An 18330-nucleotide genomic window follows, 5' to 3' on the forward strand; every position below is an offset into this window, starting at 1 on the left:
GCAAGACGGACAATGCCCATCGCACTCTCTCCGCCGACCCAGCCACGGAACGGCCTGACCAAGTTCACCAACTGTCGGCTGGTCAAGGGCGACAGGTTCGTGAGCGAGGATCTCTGGGTCAGCTCCATCTCGGGCAAGATCATCCACAGCCAAGCAACCTTTTACGACGACCTGAACCTGCCCGACGAGACCATCGACCTCGGGGGGCGCATCGTCGCCCCGGGCATGATCGAGTGCCAACTCAATGGCGCCTTTGGCTTCAACTTTTCGACCCTGCTCGACGACATGACGCAGTACGGCAAGAATGTCAAGGAGCTCAACCGACTGCTCATCCAGACGGGCGTCACGTCCTATACGCCTACCATCACCAGCCAGCGGCCAGAGCTGTATCAAAAGGTAGGCCCGACCATTTCACCGTTGGCCAACCAGCCCGCCTGACATTCCCCAGGCCCTGCCGTATCTCGGTCCGTCGGGGGGCCGGCGCATCGCCGATGACGGAGCCGAATCGCTGGGCGCCCACTGCGAGGGCCCCTTTCTCAACCCGACCAAGAACGGAATCCACGACGTCGACGTCTTGATCGAGGCTGAGACGTTTTCGGACCTCGAGGCCTGCTACGGCGCCGAGAACCTCAACCCCAGGGCGCCCGGCGACACGATACCCGTCAAGGTGATCACGGCGGCCCCAGAGCGCGGACAGATGCTGAGGCTGATCCCCGAGCTCACATCGCGGGGCATCATCTACTCGGTCGGCCACTCGGAGGCGACGTACGAGGAGGCGTCCGAGGCCGTGGGACAGGGCGCGACCATGATCACGCATCTCTTCAACGCGATGCGGCCGCTGCACCACCGGAACCCTGGCATCTTTGGGGTGCTGGGCCACGCCGAGAGCCTGCCGCGGCCGTACTTTGGAGTTATCGCCGACGGCATCCACCTGCACCCGACGACCATCAAGATTGCCTTTAACGCACATCCAGACGGCTTCATCCTCGTCACCGACGCAATGCACCTGGTCGGGCTGCCCGACGGGGCCTACCCGTGGACCAACGGCGACCAGACGTGTAATATTGTCAAGAAGGGGTCGGAGCTGTTGCTCGAGAACTCGGCGACGATTGCAGGAAGGTGAGCGGGCATGGTAAGCGAGGGCAATACGCATAGCCGCTAACAAGGAGACGAACAGCTCCATCACGCTGCTTGAGTGCGTCAACAACTTTCTGCAGTGGTCCGGCACGGACATCCCACAGACGCTCAGGGCAGTGACGTCGACTCCGGCGGCCATGCTGGGGCTGCAAGGGGTCAAGGGGACGCTCGATCCGGGAGCCGATGCCGACTTGGTCATCCTTTCCGAGGAGACGCGAGGCAGCAGTAGCCAGCTGGTGCTGGACGAGGTATGGAAGTTTGGGACGAGGCTTTACCGAGCGGGCAAGTTGAGGTGAGCAGCGTTTTCACCTGCTGCAGCAGCGGCATGAAGATGGGGTAGGGGCTTTTTACAAGGAGTCTCGGCAGAAGCCTGGGTGATGATGGACTGATGACGCGCATGGCACGATGACTAGCCCGTCAATGCACGGCAAGGGGCATAAGATTTACTTGTTTCCTACCCTTTCCCTGCCAGCTTCCTGATATGCACGTTTTTTCTCACTTTTCCGCACTTCCCCACACGCCGCGCGAGACGCAGTAGGGGAATCTTTTAGGAGTGGTAGACGGGTTATATAGCATTCTGTGGCGTATCGCGTGGTAGACACATACCGGTATGCGCGGGAGCGCAAACGCACGAGACGGGAAACGGGCCAATAGATTGCACGAAGCAGTTGCATTCATCCGAAGGGGCGTGCATGCACGCTTGGTTGCGTGTGTTATGTGCCTGACGGTGATTGGCGCCACGCGCAAGACAGTTTGTTTCTTTTTCCGTGCAAGCTTGCTTTCTTTTTTATTTGCTGAAGACGCTCATAAAAAAGACGCGGGGGTCTTGGAAGACTGACTCACACGACCTTGCGTTTCTTTTTTCTCGACGATGAGGGAAACGCCGCCAAGGCCTTCTAGAAGTCACGGACCGGATCGTGCCAAGTTGACCACCAATCGCGCACCGGAGAGGAATGGGACCCCGTCTATAGTACTGGCTGCTATGCATCGCGCGTCGTGCCGTGCCTGGATACGGCAATAGTTTATGCCCTGCTGAGTGAATTGTACCTCTAATCTCCATGCGCTCCATACCTTTTACACAAGTGCCAGGTGCTGGAGCTTGCGACAGTCATGCGTCATGAAAACTTGGCTGGTTCATGAGGGCGATAACAGCCGGCCACGAAACGGCGACGAGAAAAACCAGGGGAACCAAAAGCAGGCTCAAGAGACCCCCCCCGGGTGCAACCCCCGGTGCATCGACGGGCGCTGCGGCTCTGGCGACGATGAAAAGTAAAAGTGGGTGTCGTTGACGGAGAACGTGGCCGCCTTGTGGGGGAACGCGCGCGTTGCTAGCGTCGACCAGGAACTCTGAATGGCCCGGTGGCATCACTTTGCGAGCAAAGAGGCAAAACGGACAGTCCACCTGCTCGATAGACGACAAGTGTAAATCACCTACCTCAAGCAGCAACCTCGGCCTGCCGAAACCGCCCTGCCCGGCCTGAACAGGCACCCGAAACAGGATGTCGACGATGCCCTGCTGGAAGATACAGGTCACCCCAATCCATTACGCCAAGCGGCTGCACGGCTCCGTCCCATCATCAAAGGCCAAGCCCGGCCCTCGCCAGGACGCAGTGGTTAAAGTTGCCGTCGTCGAGCACGCCATACAACACAGAGTGTACTGTGCTGCCGTCTGCAGTAGAACAGTGGCGTCTGTAGCACCGAGAATGCCAGCCAAACGCCGCTGTCGTCGGAGCCCGGGCCCTCGGCGGGTGCGCAAGTACAGTAATTACACGGCCGTTCGCTCCTCGCTTCCCCTCCTCCAGCGCTCCCCTCTCCCCTCCAGGTCCCCCTCCCCTCCCTCACGGGGCCACCCCTCCCGAGTCCCCAGTCCCCCCTCTCCAAAAAATGAGCAAGTCGGGCATCCCAAACGAGTCGTCGCTCTGCCTACAGTAGTAGGTAGTAGATTGCAGGAGCCGGGAGGGTTTCCCCCTTCCTCCACATTGCACGGCGCCCGAGTCCAGCAGTCGTATTCGTCAACACGCACCTTGACCCCGACGGATATTGTGCGCTGCGCTGCGCTGCACTGCACCGACCGGTCTGCCCTGCACTAGACCGCCCCAAGCCCCAGCTCTGTCTGCCGCCTCGTTGGGTCAGTCCACCGCCATCATCACCATCATCATCCGCCGCCGCCGCCGCCGCCGCCCCTCACCGTCCCGGGCCCGGCTTCCCGTCGCTCGCCATCGCCGGCTATCCTTCTCGCGAAACCCCGTGGAGGCGTGGCGTTGTCTCGATTCCTCTGTCTGGCCCCATCCCGCAGCAGCTCTCTGCCTCTCTCTGGCGGCGGCTCTGCGGCTGAATCCTCGGATAAAAAATACCCCCTCCATCGCTGCCCCGATTGGACCCTTGCGCGCGGTGTTGACGCCGGGCGGATCATGCCATGGCCACATTCAACTCGATGCCGGCCATGACAGCCGCTGCGGCCAGCGAGACCATGGCCATGGCCAACGGCTCCAGTCAGCACATGGCCATGGAGCATTTTGACCACGCTCTCAATTTCGACGAGGCCCTGCTGTGAGTCTGCTTCCCTTTTGCGCCCTGCACCCCGCTGACCACCCTGTCTGCCAGAGACGGCGGCGCGCTTGCCCCTCTCCCCTTCACGCCCGCCTACGACTTTGAAAGCTTTGCGACGACGTTTGAAGATCCCTTTTCCTACTCGGCCCGCGCTTTTGAACCCACCCCGAACCCGGACCCCCTCCACGAGCCGTCCTCGCCCCAGGAGCTGGACAATAAACTCCTCGGCTTCTCGGACCCCATCCGCAACTTCAACGTCGTCAACGACGCCGGCAACATTGCCGATCTGCACCTGAGCGCCGAGCTCTACGGCATGTTCTTCGTGGCCGAGGACGTCTTTGGCGGAGACAGCACGGGGCGGCCCCTGGAGCTGACGTGCTATCGTCGCAATCTTTGGCAGTGCTCGGGCCAAATCACCTTGCCCCGTACCGTGTCGCATCTCATCGACGAGCAGGGCCGGCAGTTTCCAACCTTCGAGCTGTCCGCTTCCATCTCGGCCCTCGAGAGCATCGAGGGCAAGGCGACGGAAATCATCTCGATCCCCTGGAAGAGCTCCAACCCACCGCCCAATGAAGAGAGCAAGGTGGCTGCCGCACCGCCGTATATCCCCCTCGACCTCGGTACCGCCCCGGAGCTGGACGCCACCCGCGTCTCTGTGCCCGTTTCCTGGAAGCGCCTACAGTTCAAGCACGCCACCGCCAACAACGGCCGGAGAAAGGGCTTGCAACAGAATTATGTGGTGCAGATTAACCTGCTCGGCAAGGTGAAGTCGGGCGAGACGGTCAAGATCGCTGAGATCCAATCGGGGCCCGTCATTGTCCGCGGCCGCAGCCCGCGCAACTTTGACAGCAGGAGAGACGTCCATCTAACGGGCGAGAAGAGGATGGAGCGCAAGAACACGGTTGGGCCTGATGGCACGACCATCAAAACGGAGCGAGAGAGTCTGCAAGCACCAACGCAGAGGCTCCAAGGTCCAGGGAATGTCTCGGTACGTCAAATCTTCCTGAGCCCCCAAGGTGCCTGCAAAGCTAACGCGGGCAGACGCCTACTGCTGAGTGGGCAAGCCACCAGGCAGTGCCGCAGCCAAGCCAAAGCCCTCGCCCGGCCAAGAGAATGGCCGTTTCACCAAACGTCGCAAGGCCACCGGTCCCGCCCTGGTCAGCGGACACCAACCCTGGTGCCAAGTCCGCGCCGGTATCCGGACAGCCTCACCGCGGGCATAGCAGCCGGCACAGCACGGCAGTGCCTATCAACCTCTCCCTATCCGAGGATGAAAAGAGCCCTAATCGCTCAAGCGCGGAGCTGCAGAGTCCTCAACTAGGCAAAGCATTGCCGGCGGCGGGCCAAAACACCGGGAACAGCCCTGCCGACGATCCCGACCCCCTATACGAATACTTTCCTCTTACAGTCGACGACTGGTAAATGCCCCATATGGGTATCCCAAGTAGGCATAGGCGCCAACTGACTTTTCTCAGGATGCCTCCCGTCGATGCAGTCTACAGACCGCATGTTGTTCACCACACCATTGTGCCGCCCGAGATCAAGGCGCAGCAGGTTCGCAGCAAGACCAAGCGGTACTTCGCGGCCGAGTGATGTCTGATTATATATGCTGGACGCTGGCGCTCACCAATTCGACATTGTTTCCAGCGCTCGGTGTTGTGGGCAAGGTGCCATCTTCCTGGAGAAGTCGTACTTAACTGTATCATATTACACTACTTTGGGCATTTGAGTCGAGTTTTTTTGTTTCTGGGCCGGTTGCTGGAGGCCATGAGCACAGCTGGGCAAAACATCACGAAGAGCGTGCCTTTTTATACCCACAGACACTGTTTTTTCTCCATATTCCTCTTCCCCCGCTTTTTCCATGGTAAGGCGGTCTTACTCATTTTTGTCTGCAACCTTCTTCTTTTAAGAACGAGCGAAGCATAACGGAACCAGTCGCTGAAATGTCATGTTTTCTGCTTGTTTCAATGTCAGTACATGTTGGTGAAATTCTCAGAAGTGGTGTTGGCTACGATGAAATGGTGCCTCCTTGAAGCCAGGCTTGCCCTTTTTCAAGGGTTGGCTCAGTCAATAACTGCAGTTCTTACCTGTTTCTGGGAAGCATTCGTGCATCCTGCGCTGTGTCAGTGACGAGGCGACACTTGATACAACTTTAGACTTGAGATGACTTGAGACGACTCAACGAGACCTGGCCGGCGCCTCGCAAGGCTTCCCGCTCAACTGCTTGGTATGACGGCCTGGGGAGTTGGTAGAACTCCCACTGCGAGGATCTTGCAGTCCTGTTCAGGTGGCTGGCTTGCGCTTCGAGAAACGACGGTGCGTGGGGCGAAGCCAATCACACGCGGTTCGGTGGACGAGTCCCGCTGCTCCAAGGACACGAAGGGAGAGGAGGTGTATGCGGCGGTGAAGCATGATGGTCGGGCTCGATAGACTTCGGCTGGCAGCTCGCATTTCGGCCGGTCCAAGGAGGGGAGCCAAGATTTGGCGTGGTCTGCTGATTCTCGCGAGCTTTGCTAACTCGAGTTGGTGGCGGTCGATGGTGAGGTGCCATAGGAAATGTCTTGAGATGACAATTCGTCTAAAAAGGGTCAGATTTGCGATCAAGAAGGACGGAGGCAGAGTTTGGGAAGGAGAGGAGAAGAAAGAAGGGAAGAAGAGAAGAAGGGAAGAAGAGAAGAAATAGGAAAGCGGCAGTTTCGAGACTCCCGCTCAGACGACCCTGGCACGAGGACCGGCAACGCCTATCCGTCACGTCAAGACAGAGAAGTCATGGGCCGTGTCGATACACGTGGCTAACACGCCCGCGATACTCGCGTAACTGGAGGCGATCCAAAGACGTCGAGATGGCGTGAGGGATTCCAGTCATAAGTCTCGGTGGGCGGTTCAGATATGCTCACTGCCTGCCCCAGCCTTGACGATGAACGTCCCTCCTGGGGCCGGCCGACTTGGGGAAGCTGAAAAAGTAACCAAAGAGTAACGTCACACTTCCCCCAGATGGCGAAGCTCATCTAGCAAAGAAAGAAGTGTAAGAGGAGGGAGGGGAGGGCGCGGAGATTGGGAACAGCAATCATGTCCGGCTGGGAAGGGGGGGGGGAGGGGACTGGGTTCCACCTCGATCCGAGTACGACATAGGGCAAAGGTCAAGGCCACTCTGCTCAGGCGCACCCGGAGCCACAGCACAGGGCCGGGTGCAAGTGGGTAAATGGCTGGCTCATATGTGCATATACATTTAAGCCGCTGGGCTGGTTGGTCCCCCCGAAGGAAGGCTTTCTGATTTCACGAATGGGATATAAAGTTCTTGGGCGCTGGCGTTGTTTGCTCACGAAAACAGCAGGTAGAAGAGGCAGATGATTTGATATTCAATGCAAGATGGGGTCCACCCGATCGATCCGACCTCTACGCCTTGTTTGGAAAACCTCGGCCCCGCCAAGGCACCGGCAGATGGTCCGGCTGTCTGACAGGATGCAACGTAATGAGCATGTCTCGGCCAGGACAAAGACAGAAGGAGAGAAGGGCCGGTGCGTCGAGGAATAGACCTGGCTGAGCCGATTCTCTAAGATGCGGCAGTTTAACCAGCATCTTGGAGAGATACGATGTCCAACTTCCAACTTCAACACTGCAGCAGTCTGCCGAACCGCAAAACATTCGACAATGTGCATTTCACGTATCGATCGCACGAGAACGCCCGCTACCTATAGTTCAACACATTCGCGAGGAAGCCCCTTACTCCGAGTTTCCATTCGAAGCCTGTCCCACACATACTGGCTTGTACCATCACGTTCAACATGGCTGACTGGTAAGATGGTATCTACTGTTTCCCTGTAGTCCTTTGAACCAAATGTCTAAGCGTACAAATCATGTCGTCACGAAAAAAGACCGGGGAAGAGAGAAAAGAAGACGGCGCGTGTAAGCGAGAGTGTGGGGTGAGGCGCCTTATCGAACCCCCGACCCTTCGAAAAGCACACGACAAGGACAATCACACGCTGATGGCGTTGGGGTGCCGCGTGACCTGCTGCTCCGGGTTGGGTGTTAGCCTCGTGCTGAGGCCCGGCTCGGGGATGCGTGAGGCCATGCGGTCCGGAACGAGGTCCGGCGACACGGAGCGGATGGGATACTCGGTGGCTGGGGTGGCGCGAAGCAGCCGCGAGGTCGTGGGCTGTGGAGAGAGAATGGTAGGAGAGGAAACCTCGTCGACCTTTGTCCTTGGCACGGGCCCGTTGCCGGTGCGGACCTTGGAGGGCAGGATCTGTTCGAAGCCAGCCTCGCGGGCCACCTTTTCGATGCTCTTGAAGTACTGGGAGATGATAGTTGTTAGCAAGCACAGAGTGTATGAGAAGACGCTTTTCAGGGGTGGAGAGGAGAGATCGAAGACGGGGGGACCATCTTGACTCACCTTGACCGTCTTGACCTGGAGCTCGAGGGTGGCATCCTCGTCGACGACAATCATGGGATGGGGATGCAGCTGGAGGCTGGAGAGGGTCCACATGTGGTTGACGCCCTGCTCGATGCAGCGCTGCAGGGCGAGCGACTTGCGCTGGCCGAGGATGATGACGACGACCTCCCTGGCCTCGAGGACGGTCTGGACGCCGACGGTGAGGGCCATGCGGGGCACCTTGTCGACGTCGCCGTCAAAGAAGCGCGAGTTGGCGAGGATGGTGTCGTAGGCGAGCGTCTTGACGCGGGTGCGGCTGGCGAGGCTGGAGCCGGGCTCGTTGAAGGCGACGTGGCCGTCCTCGCCGATGCCGGCGAGGAAGAGGTCGATGCCGCCGGCGGCCTTGACGGCGTCCTCGTAGGCGACGCACTCGGCCTCGAGGTTGGGGGCGTTGCCGTCGAGAATGTGCACGTTGGACGGGTGGATGTTTACGTGGGCGAAGAAGTGCTTCCACATGAAGGAGTGGTACGACTCGGGGTGGTCTCGGGGGATGCCGACGTACTCGTCCATGTTGAAGGTGACGACATTTTCAAACGAGATCTGCGCAACCTCGTCAACCAAGGCGCCCTGCGAGAATACAGGAACGTGGGGGAAGGGGGGCCACACACCTCGCCGGCCTTGTACTTGTCGACGAGGATCCGGTAGACGCCCTGGGGGCTGGAGCCGGTGGGCAGGCCGAGGACAAAGGGGTTCTCGGGAGATGGGTTGAAGGCCTTGATGCGGTCGACGATGTAGCTGGCGACGTAGGAGCTGGCCGCGAGGGCGTCGTCTCGGATGATCAACCGCATGCTGGCGGGCCTTTGGTTGGACTGTGGTATTTGATGGAAGAGGAGGTTTGGGGCAGCGCACGACGAGGGATGGTTGGGAAGGGGGTTTAGAGAATAGCTCGAAGAAAGGGTGTAAGCAAGGTAGTAAAACTTGGCGTCGTCTTTGCTACTGCTGCTTGGGGGAAAGCGAGGAGAGGAGAGGAGGCGGGTTGGGGGGACGAGTTAAGGCATGTGGTGACTGCTACTAGTTTGCCGGGAGGGGATGAATGGGAGAGGATGGTGCCGTGGAGAGGGATCCAAGATGACGACGGTGGCAGCTTGAACCAGGCCGAGGCTCGTTCACTTGCACGGTTTGTGTGTGTCATGGCATGGCATGCAATGGGATGATGGCGGGTTACCTTTGCCCTCCCTGCCTCCAGTCAGTCATGCCAGCACCAAGGTTAACGTGAGCGAGGGTCTCCGTACAGTCCAGGCTCGTACCGTGAGGCCATGTATCGCCCATAGACCGGTACCTGCGGGCAGCTCGGGAGGTACGTGGCATTTGCAAGAGGCCGACGATGGGAGGTGGTGGGAGGAAGAGCCGCTGCGGAACTGCCGTGTTAGGGGGGGGGAGGGGAGAGACGGGCAAAGCAAAAGGATGGGTAAAGGGTGATTGGCTGGCCCAGGTCCGTCGAGCGTCTCCAACGCAAAACGGGTTGGTGGGCCTCCCAGTGGATGGTGGACTGGATGGAACGTCACCCACACTGAGCAGTTTGACAAGACAAGAGGCCATCTCTTACATGGGCTGATTGGGGGTGCAACTTGTCAAGCGGATGGTGATGAGCAGCAACTGGGTGAGTGAATGGTCGCCGTGTATGGTCGCCATGTATGGTCGCCATGTATGGAAAGCTGCGAGCCAACGTAGGGTCTGCCTGCGTCTCTCTTTCTTTCCTTTTTTCTTCGGCATGTCAGATGTTGCCTTGCCCTGTCCCGAGCCTCGTTCGGGGTGAGGTTGTATTACCTATGAGCGAGCCTTGAACACAAGTGCAGATTTGTTGTTTCTCCGGGCCCCGGGAGGTGGTGGCGGGTTGGCGTCTCCGCCGTGTCTCGCGGCCCCACCCACGCCGAGGCTCGACGCCGACACCGGAGAGAGGGACGGAGGTGGTCTCGGCGTCACGCGAAATGGATTGATTGATTTGTCGTCGTGGTAGCAGAAGCCTGCCGTTGTTGGTTGCAGCGAGCGAGCCCCATGTTACCCTCGAGCAGCTCTGGGTTGTCTGGCTGGCGCTAGCGGTCGATCAGGGCGGGAGAAGAGGGATGGATAATTAGATGGATGGATGGATGGATGGATGGCTGTGGTCGGTCTTCACGATTGCGCCCGTCCGTGGCTGCTATATAGTATTTCGAGGCCGACGAGTGGCATAGTTGTAGCGGCCGTCCCAAGGCAAAAAAGGATGAAGCCTTGCCTGTCCAAGTTGTCGTTGTCTGCTTGTGCAACTCGAGCCGATGATGATTGGACTCCCGCATCTGGAGAGAGCCGGGAGAGGCTATTGCCAGATTGCCAGGTCCTCGATGCTGTTCAGGGGCAGGGGTCGGTGTCATCGCCAGGCGGCGCGCGCCCAATCACATGAGCAACAATAGAAGCTCGGTTCCCTGCAAGCTACGCAGTGCAGCGCTAGACCGCCGCAACGTTACAGCCCGGGGTCGGGGTACAGGGGGCTGGGTACAGGGGGCTGGGTACCACCTGCAGGGCTCCTGTAGGGCTCACCCGCCCACGCCGCCGATTGGCCAGCGCCGTGCTGCCCTGTAATCCTGGCCCGGCCTGCACGCATCGGCCGAGACACAGATGGCAACCTTGGGGGGAAAACGTCACCACAGCCCATCGTCTTAGCCCGGCCAGGCAGCCAGCCAGGCACCGACGACACGGCGGCTGCTGCTGCGGCTGCTACTGCTGCTGCTGCTGTCATGCCAATACAGGCCATCCATGCGCTGAGAGGCCGCCGCCGCCACCCCTGGTCAGCTGTCGGGGCGCCGGGATGGGCCGCCGCTGCGCTCGACAATGGCGGCTGCCATCACCATCCTCAACGGCCTATTCCTCGTCTCCTTCACCTCGCATCTCCGTGGCCGGGCACCACCACCCACCCCATTACCCCGAACCCCCGTTCGCATCCGCGTCCACCTGGACGGCCGGCCACGATGCTCGCTGCCACCCCCCCTCACCCCGGCACAGCGCTGTCTAATTATCGCTCCTTGGGCCCGTCGTTCCTCGACATTGGCCGTGGCCAGGACAGACGGCCGGCGCTAAGACATGGGCGCACCTTGCTGGATCCCTGGTCCGACGCCCGAGGCTCGCCACAGACCGTCCGTCCATGGGCTGTCCTCGATGGATGAGCCCATGGCAATGTGGTGGCGGCGGCGGTGGTGGTGGTGGTGGTGGTAGTGTCCATTCGCACCTACACCTACACTTACACCTACACCTACACCTACACACACGCATACACATACACATACACATACACATACCACGCACACATACATTACACACACGCACGCACATGCCTACATATGCCACTTGTCCCTGTAACGTCGACTTCCCCTCCATCTGCTGCTGCCGCTGCCGCTGCCGCGTCCCTGCTTCCTTTTGGCGCCATCCGTCTCGCATCCGTCTCGCATCCGTCGTCCATTCTACCTTATACCACCACCTCCTGAGACTGACGTTCCTCCTGCAAGCTCATACACCTTGACCGGCCAGGTTTCATCTAGACGTGGCGCCTCTCGCCAACCAGGTGCCTGTCGATCGGCTTGCAAGACGCCATCTCTTCTTCGAGGCACCGCATGCTACCTTGTCGCCGGTCCAACTTGAGCCTCCCCCCCCCGAGCCCCCTCTATTTACACTCCTTGTCCTCCCCCCGCAATCTCATCTTGGCTTGCCCTGGCGTCTCGTCTTTCAAGGGTCACTACCAATTGGCAGACCCCTGACCCTCGACTCTCGTTTACTTCATCTTCCCAAATGTCATGCCGCCGCTCGTTTCTGCAATGACGACCTTTCCAAAAGCCTTCATCGCCGTCATTGTCAAGAGCTTGCTCCGTGGCAAGTCTCTGATCCAGGCCATTTTGGCCTACTGCATCGCTCCCATCAAGTCCGACCCCTCCTCCGCCTTAGTGCGCGCGCCTTCGGCCAAGAGTCTCCAAGAATTCCTCAAGGATGCCGAGGCCGCCCTGCTCGGCCCCGTCAGCGGCCATGGCCTGCTCGACTTGTCCGCCGGCTTGAAGAAGCAGTTCTTCGAGCGGCTGCAGACAGACATGCAGTGCATGCTGCCTTCCTACAGCCACCGGCTCCCCACAGGCAACGAGTCTGGGCAGTACGTGGCCGTCGATGTCGGCGGCTCGACGCTGAGAGTCGCCCTGGTGGAACTGCGGGGCCGCGAGGCTCACCAGGGCAAGCAGAGCGACATTGTCAGCATGCGCAACTTCCGCATCGCCAAGGCCATCAAGGACCTCGAGGGCATGGCCTTTTTCGACTGGATGGCCGAGAAGATACGGGAGACGCTGTCGACGGGCCTCAGCCGCGAGCACGGGCCCGACAAGCCGATACCCCTGGCATTGGCATGGAGCTTTCCCCTTGAGTGAGTGCTTTTCCTTTCCGCCGCCGGCGCCGCGGCAAGAGCAAGACGGGAGCAAGACGAATCTGACCTTTTCTACGGGCAAACCTCGCTCGGCGGTGGCAAGCTGCAGCGCATGGGCAAGTGCTTCTTGGCCGACAGGGGCTTGGTCGGCGAGGACCTGGGCCGCATCGTCAAGTCGGCCTGTGAGCACTGCGGCCTCAACGTCGAGCTGCGGGCCATCCTCAACGACTCAAGCGCCTGTCTGCTGTCGCGGGCCTACTCGTACACGTCGACCCGCTTCGGCCTCATCCTCGGCACCGGCGTCAACATGGCCGCCTTCCTCCCCGTCAGGGGCATCGGCAGGCCCAAGTTTGGCGTCCGGCCCGACGGGTGGTTCGACCAAGCGAGCCACGTCATTGTCAACACGGAGCTGGGCATGTTTGGACACGGCATCCTACCCATGACGAGGTGGGACCGCCAGCTGACCAAGGGGCACCCCCGGCCTGACTTTCAACCGTTGGAGCACCTGGTCAGCGGCATGTACATCGGCGAGATTGTTCGGCTGGCCCTCGTCGAGGCCATTGCTGCCACCGGGATGCTGGGCGGCGTGGTCCCGCCATCTCTCGAGAACCCCTATTCCTTGGGCGCCGACACCCTCTCTCTAATTGAAAGGTAGCACGCATGGCCACCCAAGTTTCCGTCACTTTCCAGGACCTTGCTGACAGATGGGACAGTGATGGCACATCCGAACTTACCGAGGCCATCAAGATATTTTCCCAACGGCACCCCTCGTCTCACACACCCACCACCTCGGACCTCGTTGCCGTCAAGGCCCTCGCATCCTTTGTCTCGGTGAGATCCAGTGCCATTGTTGCCACCTGCGTCTTTACCATGTGGTACTGTCGACTCGAGGCCGAGGAAGCGTACATTTCGACTCTTGCCGAAGGCTCACCCGAACGATCCAGGGCCGAGGCCGACATGGGGCTGGAAAGCACGACTGTTGCGTTTAATGGCAGTGTAATTGAAAGCTATTCGGGGTACCTCGGCAGTTGCCAACGATACGTGGACGACTTGGTCGAGAGCAAGGGCCTGGCCGAGCCCCGGAGCATTCACCTTGTCCCGGCCAAGGAGAGCTCCTTGATGGGAGCGGCAGTGGCGCTGGCGTGCGTTGAGCGGGACGACTGAATGAATGACTTTGGGACAACCTTTTCACGGGACGGACACTCGGCTCCGTGCCGTGCCTGGAGTTTATGTTGATGTTGGATTTGGTCTGCTGCGGGATCGGTGGAGACGCAGCCTGACACAGACCCTGCATTTAGAGGTGCGGGATTGCTGGAGTCGTATACGCACTACGGAACAGCTTGGATCAGGGAGCTCGATGACATCCCAGGCCGGTCGAATATCGAATATGGCGGCTCAGGTGAGGGTGGAGAGAGCGAGAGCCTTATGACTGCTGGCTTTGCGATAACATGTATAAAGCAAGCTTGCTCCGTACAAAGTACGAAGACGGTAAATAGAGTGACCAGGTATCTGAAAAGGATCTGAGTAAGTACTACAAGGTGCTCGTTAACTGCATAACGCTTGGTGAGGAGGCATTGCCAGCTTGATTCTTCCTGGTTTTTGGAGAGGCGATGACGTGAAAACAGACGCGTTGAGGGCGACAGAAGCGCGCCGAGGAGAGACATTGCGCTACCGGTCTCCATGCGCCGATACGGGGGCTGCGATGAGTAGCTGTACTTGTTGACATCATGTGACTGCCTGCCTTGTTCGCGCGTCCCGCAGCTCGAGACCCACCAAATATGTACGGACTACGGAGTACCTGTTAATTACTTCTACGCGCTCGCACAACACAAAATACGGGCGGACCGTGAGGGCCACCGCACCTTTACCTCGCTCTGGCACCGCTGAGCTTGACCTTGGGCCTTATTTACTATTGTAATACCTTTTTCCTTCCTTGGACTCTCTCCGATCTTGGACACGGCTCTCTGTCGCCGAGATACGCGCAACACACACACACGCGCCGAGGCGCCGGCAGACGCAGCCATGGCAGAAGCGGGCAGCGGCGGCGTCTTCAGCGAATGCTCCATCGCCTTTGTGCCGAGCACGTCGCTCGCGCCCAGGCTGATAGGCGAGGTGAGTCGTCAACCTTGTCTCCCCCCCCCTCTCGCCAACTCGAGCCCTACGCGTCCCCCCTCTCTGCTGACCTGCGAGCCTCCAAGCTGTCGCACGTCCTCGAGGACAACGGCGCGTCTGTTTGCGAGCCGCGACGCGACGGCTCCATCCCCATCGAGCGCGTGACGCACATCGTCTCCAACACCATCGACTTCCCCCAGTATGTCGAGTCGCAGGCCATCATGATCCCCGTCGTCACTATGCAGTGGATCACGGCGTCGATTGCCCGCCGCAAGCAGGCCCAGGTCCGCCCCTTTTCCCCGGACCCGCGCATGATCTTTGCCGAGGTCGTCGTCAGCTGCGCAGATCTGCCCATCATGGACAAGGAGAGCATCGTTGGCGCTACCATGGCCCTCGGCGGCCAGGAGACCAAGGATGCCAGTCGTTTGACGACGCACATCTGCGCGCTGCACATGGACGATCCCAAGGTGACCCATGCCGTGAAAAGGGGTTTCAAGGGCAAGGTCGTCTTGCCGCACTGGTAAACCCAGCTCTCCCCCCCCTTGCAAGGGTTTGTTGTGTCTGACCACGTGTCTAGGTTTGACGACTGCTTCAAGCTCGGAAAGCGCATAGACGAGGGCCCCTACCTGCTGCCAGACCCCGAGATCCTGAAGAAGAGCCCCGAGGACGAGCTTAGGATTCCGGTAAACACAAACCTGACCGATGCCACCTCGGTCAACCCGCAGTGGGTGCCGCTCCCGTCCGACAGTGATGCCGTTCGCCCCCCGGCCACCGTCTTCCAGGCCCGGAGACTTCTCCTCTCCAAGGACCTCAACATATCCGCCCGCCTCACCAAGATCGTCGAGGAGATCGTCGTGCACGGGGGAGGCAGGATGGTCGAGGACGTGGACGAGTGCGACATGTTCATCTGCCAATATCGCGATGGGCCCCAGTACGTCCAAGCGTCCCGCTCGTGCAAGGACGTGGGCAGCCTGTCGTGGCTCTTCTACCTAATTGTGCATAACCAATGGCGCAACCCCCTCCATCGGTTGCTGCACTACCCGATTCCCCGGGACGGTATCGAGGGCTTCAAGGGCCTGCGAATTACCGTCTCCAACTACGGAGGCGAGGCCCGCGTCTACCTCGAGAACCTCATCAGGGCCTGCGGCGCCGAGTTTACAAAGACGATGAAGGCCGACAACACCCATCTCGTCACGGCGCGCGACACGAGCGAAAAGTGCAAGGCCGCCCCCGAGTGGGGCGTCGCCGTGGTCAACCACATCTGGCTCGAGGAGAGCTACGCCAAGTGCGAGAAGAAGCAGATCAACCTCGCCAAGTTCAACCACTTCCCGCCGCGGACGAATCTGGGGGAGATTATCGGTCAAACCTTTTTCGACGAGTCCAGGCTCCGGGAGTTGTACTACCCCGGCGGCGAGGAGGCCATGTCGCCCCGGGCCAAGAGGAAGCGCAAGATCCTCGAGGCGGCAGAGGACAATGCGTACCACAAGGGCCCGGCCGAGGGCGTCGTCATCGGGCGGCCTCCCGACCAGGGGCGCGACTTTGACGTGATGCGAGACGACGCGGCCGCCGACGGCCAGCAGGCCAAGTCGCGTACCAGCCACACCGCCGTCGAGACGCCGGTTCGGTCGCGTCCGCGCACCCTGGGCAAGGAGAACGACAGCCCCTCGGTCCTGTCCACGGGCGGCCGCAGCGCCAAGGCCAAAGCCCGGGACATGCTGCAGTACATTGCGCCGGACATTGCCCTGTACGAGAAGGAGAAGAAGCGGCAGAACAAGGCGGGCGCTCCGTGGGGTGGCAAGAGAGCCACCGACTTAGCCGAACGGGAACACAACGTCAAGCTGGCGCGGAAAGCGTCACCGGACGAGGAGCACGACGAAGCCAAGAGGCCGGCCAAAAAGGCCCGTCCTTCGCTGCCCGAAGTCGAGATGCGCATCGTCGTGACTGGGTTTGCGAGATGGGTCGGGGACAAGAACAAGGAGGACAGTGATAGGGTACGTCTGGATCAGTCTTCACCGCTCCCCATGTGTCTGTTTCGGGGAATGCTAACTCCCCGTGTGCAGCGAAGGCTACGTGACCTCGGCATACAGATTGTCCAGGAAGGCCAGCCCTGCGACTACGTCGCCGCGCCCAAGGTCGTCCGCACCGTCAAATTCCTCTGCGCACTGGCGCGGGGGGCCACGGCGCTGACGACGGATTTCGTCGAGGCCGTCCTCGAGAGCGGCGAGGTCCCCGCCCCAGACGACTATGTCCTCCGGGACGAAGCAGCCGAGAAACAGTACAAGATGAATCTACAGAAATCCGAGGGCCGGGCCAAGTCAAATAGGGGCAGACTTCTTCAGGGCATTCCCATATTCTGCACGGAAAAGGTGCGCAACGGGCCCGAGAGCTACCGGGCCATTGCCGAAGCCAACGGCGCCATCTTCAAGCTGTACCGAGCGCGCAGCGGCACGATCATCAAGCCAACGACTGCCGAGGAGGACGGTAACGCGCCGCCGGAACCTGTGTATCTCCTCAGCACTATTGGCACTGAGGAGCAGCAGATGTGGCCGCGCTTCAAGGACATGGCCGCCAAGGGCAACATGGAGCCGCGCATAGTGGCCCCGGACTGGCTCCTCGACGTCGCCATGGCGCAGCAGGTGCGCTTCGACGACAGGTTTCTGGTGGAAAATTTCCACAAGGACGAGCTGAAGTGAGGAGAGCTGGGCTGCGGAGTTTTGGAGTTTGGCTCCGGCGATTGGTGTGAAGGATTCGAGTGCTGGCTTGTAAGCCATGGCTGAACCGGATTGTATGTCAGGATATGCGTTGGAACGGGATACCGACGCCCGAATGGATCAGAAGAATTTAACGCCAAGAGAGTCCTCTTGGCCGAAAATCTGAGCCTTGCCCCTCTTGACCAGGATGTTGAGCGCCTTAAGAAGTACTTGACTATCCATCCCGTGTAGCTCTGCGGGTGCGGCCGTCAGCACAGGCAAGGTTGCGGAAGGAGAGGGCGGCGACTGACCGGTGCCCCTCGTGGCCTCGCCGTCGGTCAGCTCGTAGAGCGTCAAGACGCTGTCCTTTTGGCTCGAGTCCTCGATATAAGCCTCGACGACGGCAGCCCACTCATCCGGCTTCCTCCAGTGGACAAAGACGACGTCGCCCGAGTCCTTGGCATCGAGGTACTCTGCGCGGCCGTCCCTGCGCATAAAGTCGAGGAGGTCGCGGATGTCGGCGGGGCTGAGGCGGCGGTCGATGCGGCGGTTGCGGAAGAGGTCCGAGTCTGCGGCGGCCGAGAGATGCAGGCGGAAGAGGCGGTGGTGGCGGGCGTAGGCGAGGACGAGAGCGGACCACTTGGACAGCTGGGCGTGGTGGGTGGTGAGGTTGGTTTGGCGGGTGAAGAAGGCGGGGAAGTGGTATTCGCGGGGGAAGGGGAAGGGGGGGGACGATGCTGCGTCTTCTCCTGCTGGGGCGGGTGCCGGCGCTGTGCTGGCCATTGTGTGGGTTGTTTCGGCGGCAGCGATGCTGGTGATGATGTGCGTTGTCGAGAGAAATGCCTTAATTACTGCCATGACGACGCAGCGTGAGCCCATGGTACAGTGCATAGCAGCACCTGGTTATGCACTGACGCACTGTACAGCACCCTGACCCTTGTTCTTCAACCCACATTGACATTGACATTGACTGTATCTTTGGCGACTGCTGATCCAGGGACCGGCTTCCGATAAGGCCAATTCAGAGCCAATTATCG

The 18330-nt window shown here is 60.1% G+C and overlaps 6 protein-coding genes across 6 annotated transcripts; 4 read left to right on the forward strand and 2 right to left on the reverse strand.

Moving 5' to 3' along the window:
- Positions 1–12: 12 nt before the first annotated feature.
- On the forward strand, positions 13–1433 carry HRG_10491 (amidohydrolase family domain-containing protein; the record flags this gene model as incomplete). The annotated part of the gene is made up of 3 exons (XM_044868962.1): positions 13–396; positions 449–1119; positions 1178–1433. The coding sequence occupies 3 exons, from the start codon at positions 13–15 to the stop codon at positions 1431–1433; spliced, it is 1311 nt and encodes a 436-aa protein (XP_044716317.1).
- Positions 1434–3553: 2120 nt separating this feature from the next.
- HRG_10492 (NDT80 / phoG like DNA-binding family domain-containing protein) lies at positions 3554–5280 on the forward strand (the record flags this gene model as incomplete). Its single annotated transcript, XM_044868963.1, has 5 exons — positions 3554–3687; positions 3742–4675; positions 4729–4871; positions 4914–5105; positions 5163–5280. 5 exons carry the CDS (start codon positions 3554–3556, stop codon positions 5278–5280), a joined length of 1521 nt encoding a protein of 506 aa, XP_044716318.1.
- A 2383-nt stretch (positions 5281–7663) lies between these two features.
- Positions 7664–8907, reverse strand: HRG_10493 (glucosamine-6-phosphate isomerases/6-phosphogluconolactonase domain-containing protein; the record flags this gene model as incomplete). Its single annotated transcript, XM_044868964.1, has 3 exons — positions 7664–7981; positions 8081–8659; positions 8728–8907. 3 exons carry the CDS (start codon positions 8905–8907, stop codon positions 7664–7666), a joined length of 1077 nt encoding a protein of 358 aa, XP_044716319.1.
- Positions 8908–11901: 2994 nt separating this feature from the next.
- Positions 11902–13655, forward strand: HRG_10494 (hexokinase domain-containing protein; the record flags this gene model as incomplete). Its single annotated transcript, XM_044868965.1, has 4 exons — positions 11902–12491; positions 12630–13142; positions 13196–13393; positions 13463–13655. The coding sequence occupies 4 exons, from the start codon at positions 11902–11904 to the stop codon at positions 13653–13655; spliced, it is 1494 nt and encodes a 497-aa protein (XP_044716320.1).
- An 858-nt stretch (positions 13656–14513) lies between these two features.
- HRG_10495 (regulator of ty1 transposition protein) lies at positions 14514–17296 on the forward strand (the record flags this gene model as incomplete). The annotated part of the gene is made up of 4 exons (XM_044868966.1): positions 14514–14603; positions 14690–15123; positions 15181–16594; positions 16664–17296. 4 exons carry the CDS (start codon positions 14514–14516, stop codon positions 17294–17296), a joined length of 2571 nt encoding a protein of 856 aa, XP_044716321.1.
- Positions 17297–17434: 138 nt separating this feature from the next.
- Positions 17435–18076, reverse strand: HRG_10496 (ESCRT-II complex subunit domain-containing protein; the record flags this gene model as incomplete). The annotated part of the gene is made up of 2 exons (XM_044868967.1): positions 17435–17547; positions 17605–18076. The coding sequence occupies 2 exons, from the start codon at positions 18074–18076 to the stop codon at positions 17435–17437; spliced, it is 585 nt and encodes a 194-aa protein (XP_044716322.1).
- Between the last annotated feature and the right edge of the window lie 254 nt (positions 18077–18330).

Source organism: Hirsutella rhossiliensis (assembly GCF_020360975.1).
Source record: "Hirsutella rhossiliensis strain HR02 chromosome Unknown scaffold00015, whole genome shotgun sequence".
Taxonomy (NCBI): Eukaryota; Fungi; Ascomycota; class Sordariomycetes; order Hypocreales; family Ophiocordycipitaceae; genus Hirsutella; species Hirsutella rhossiliensis.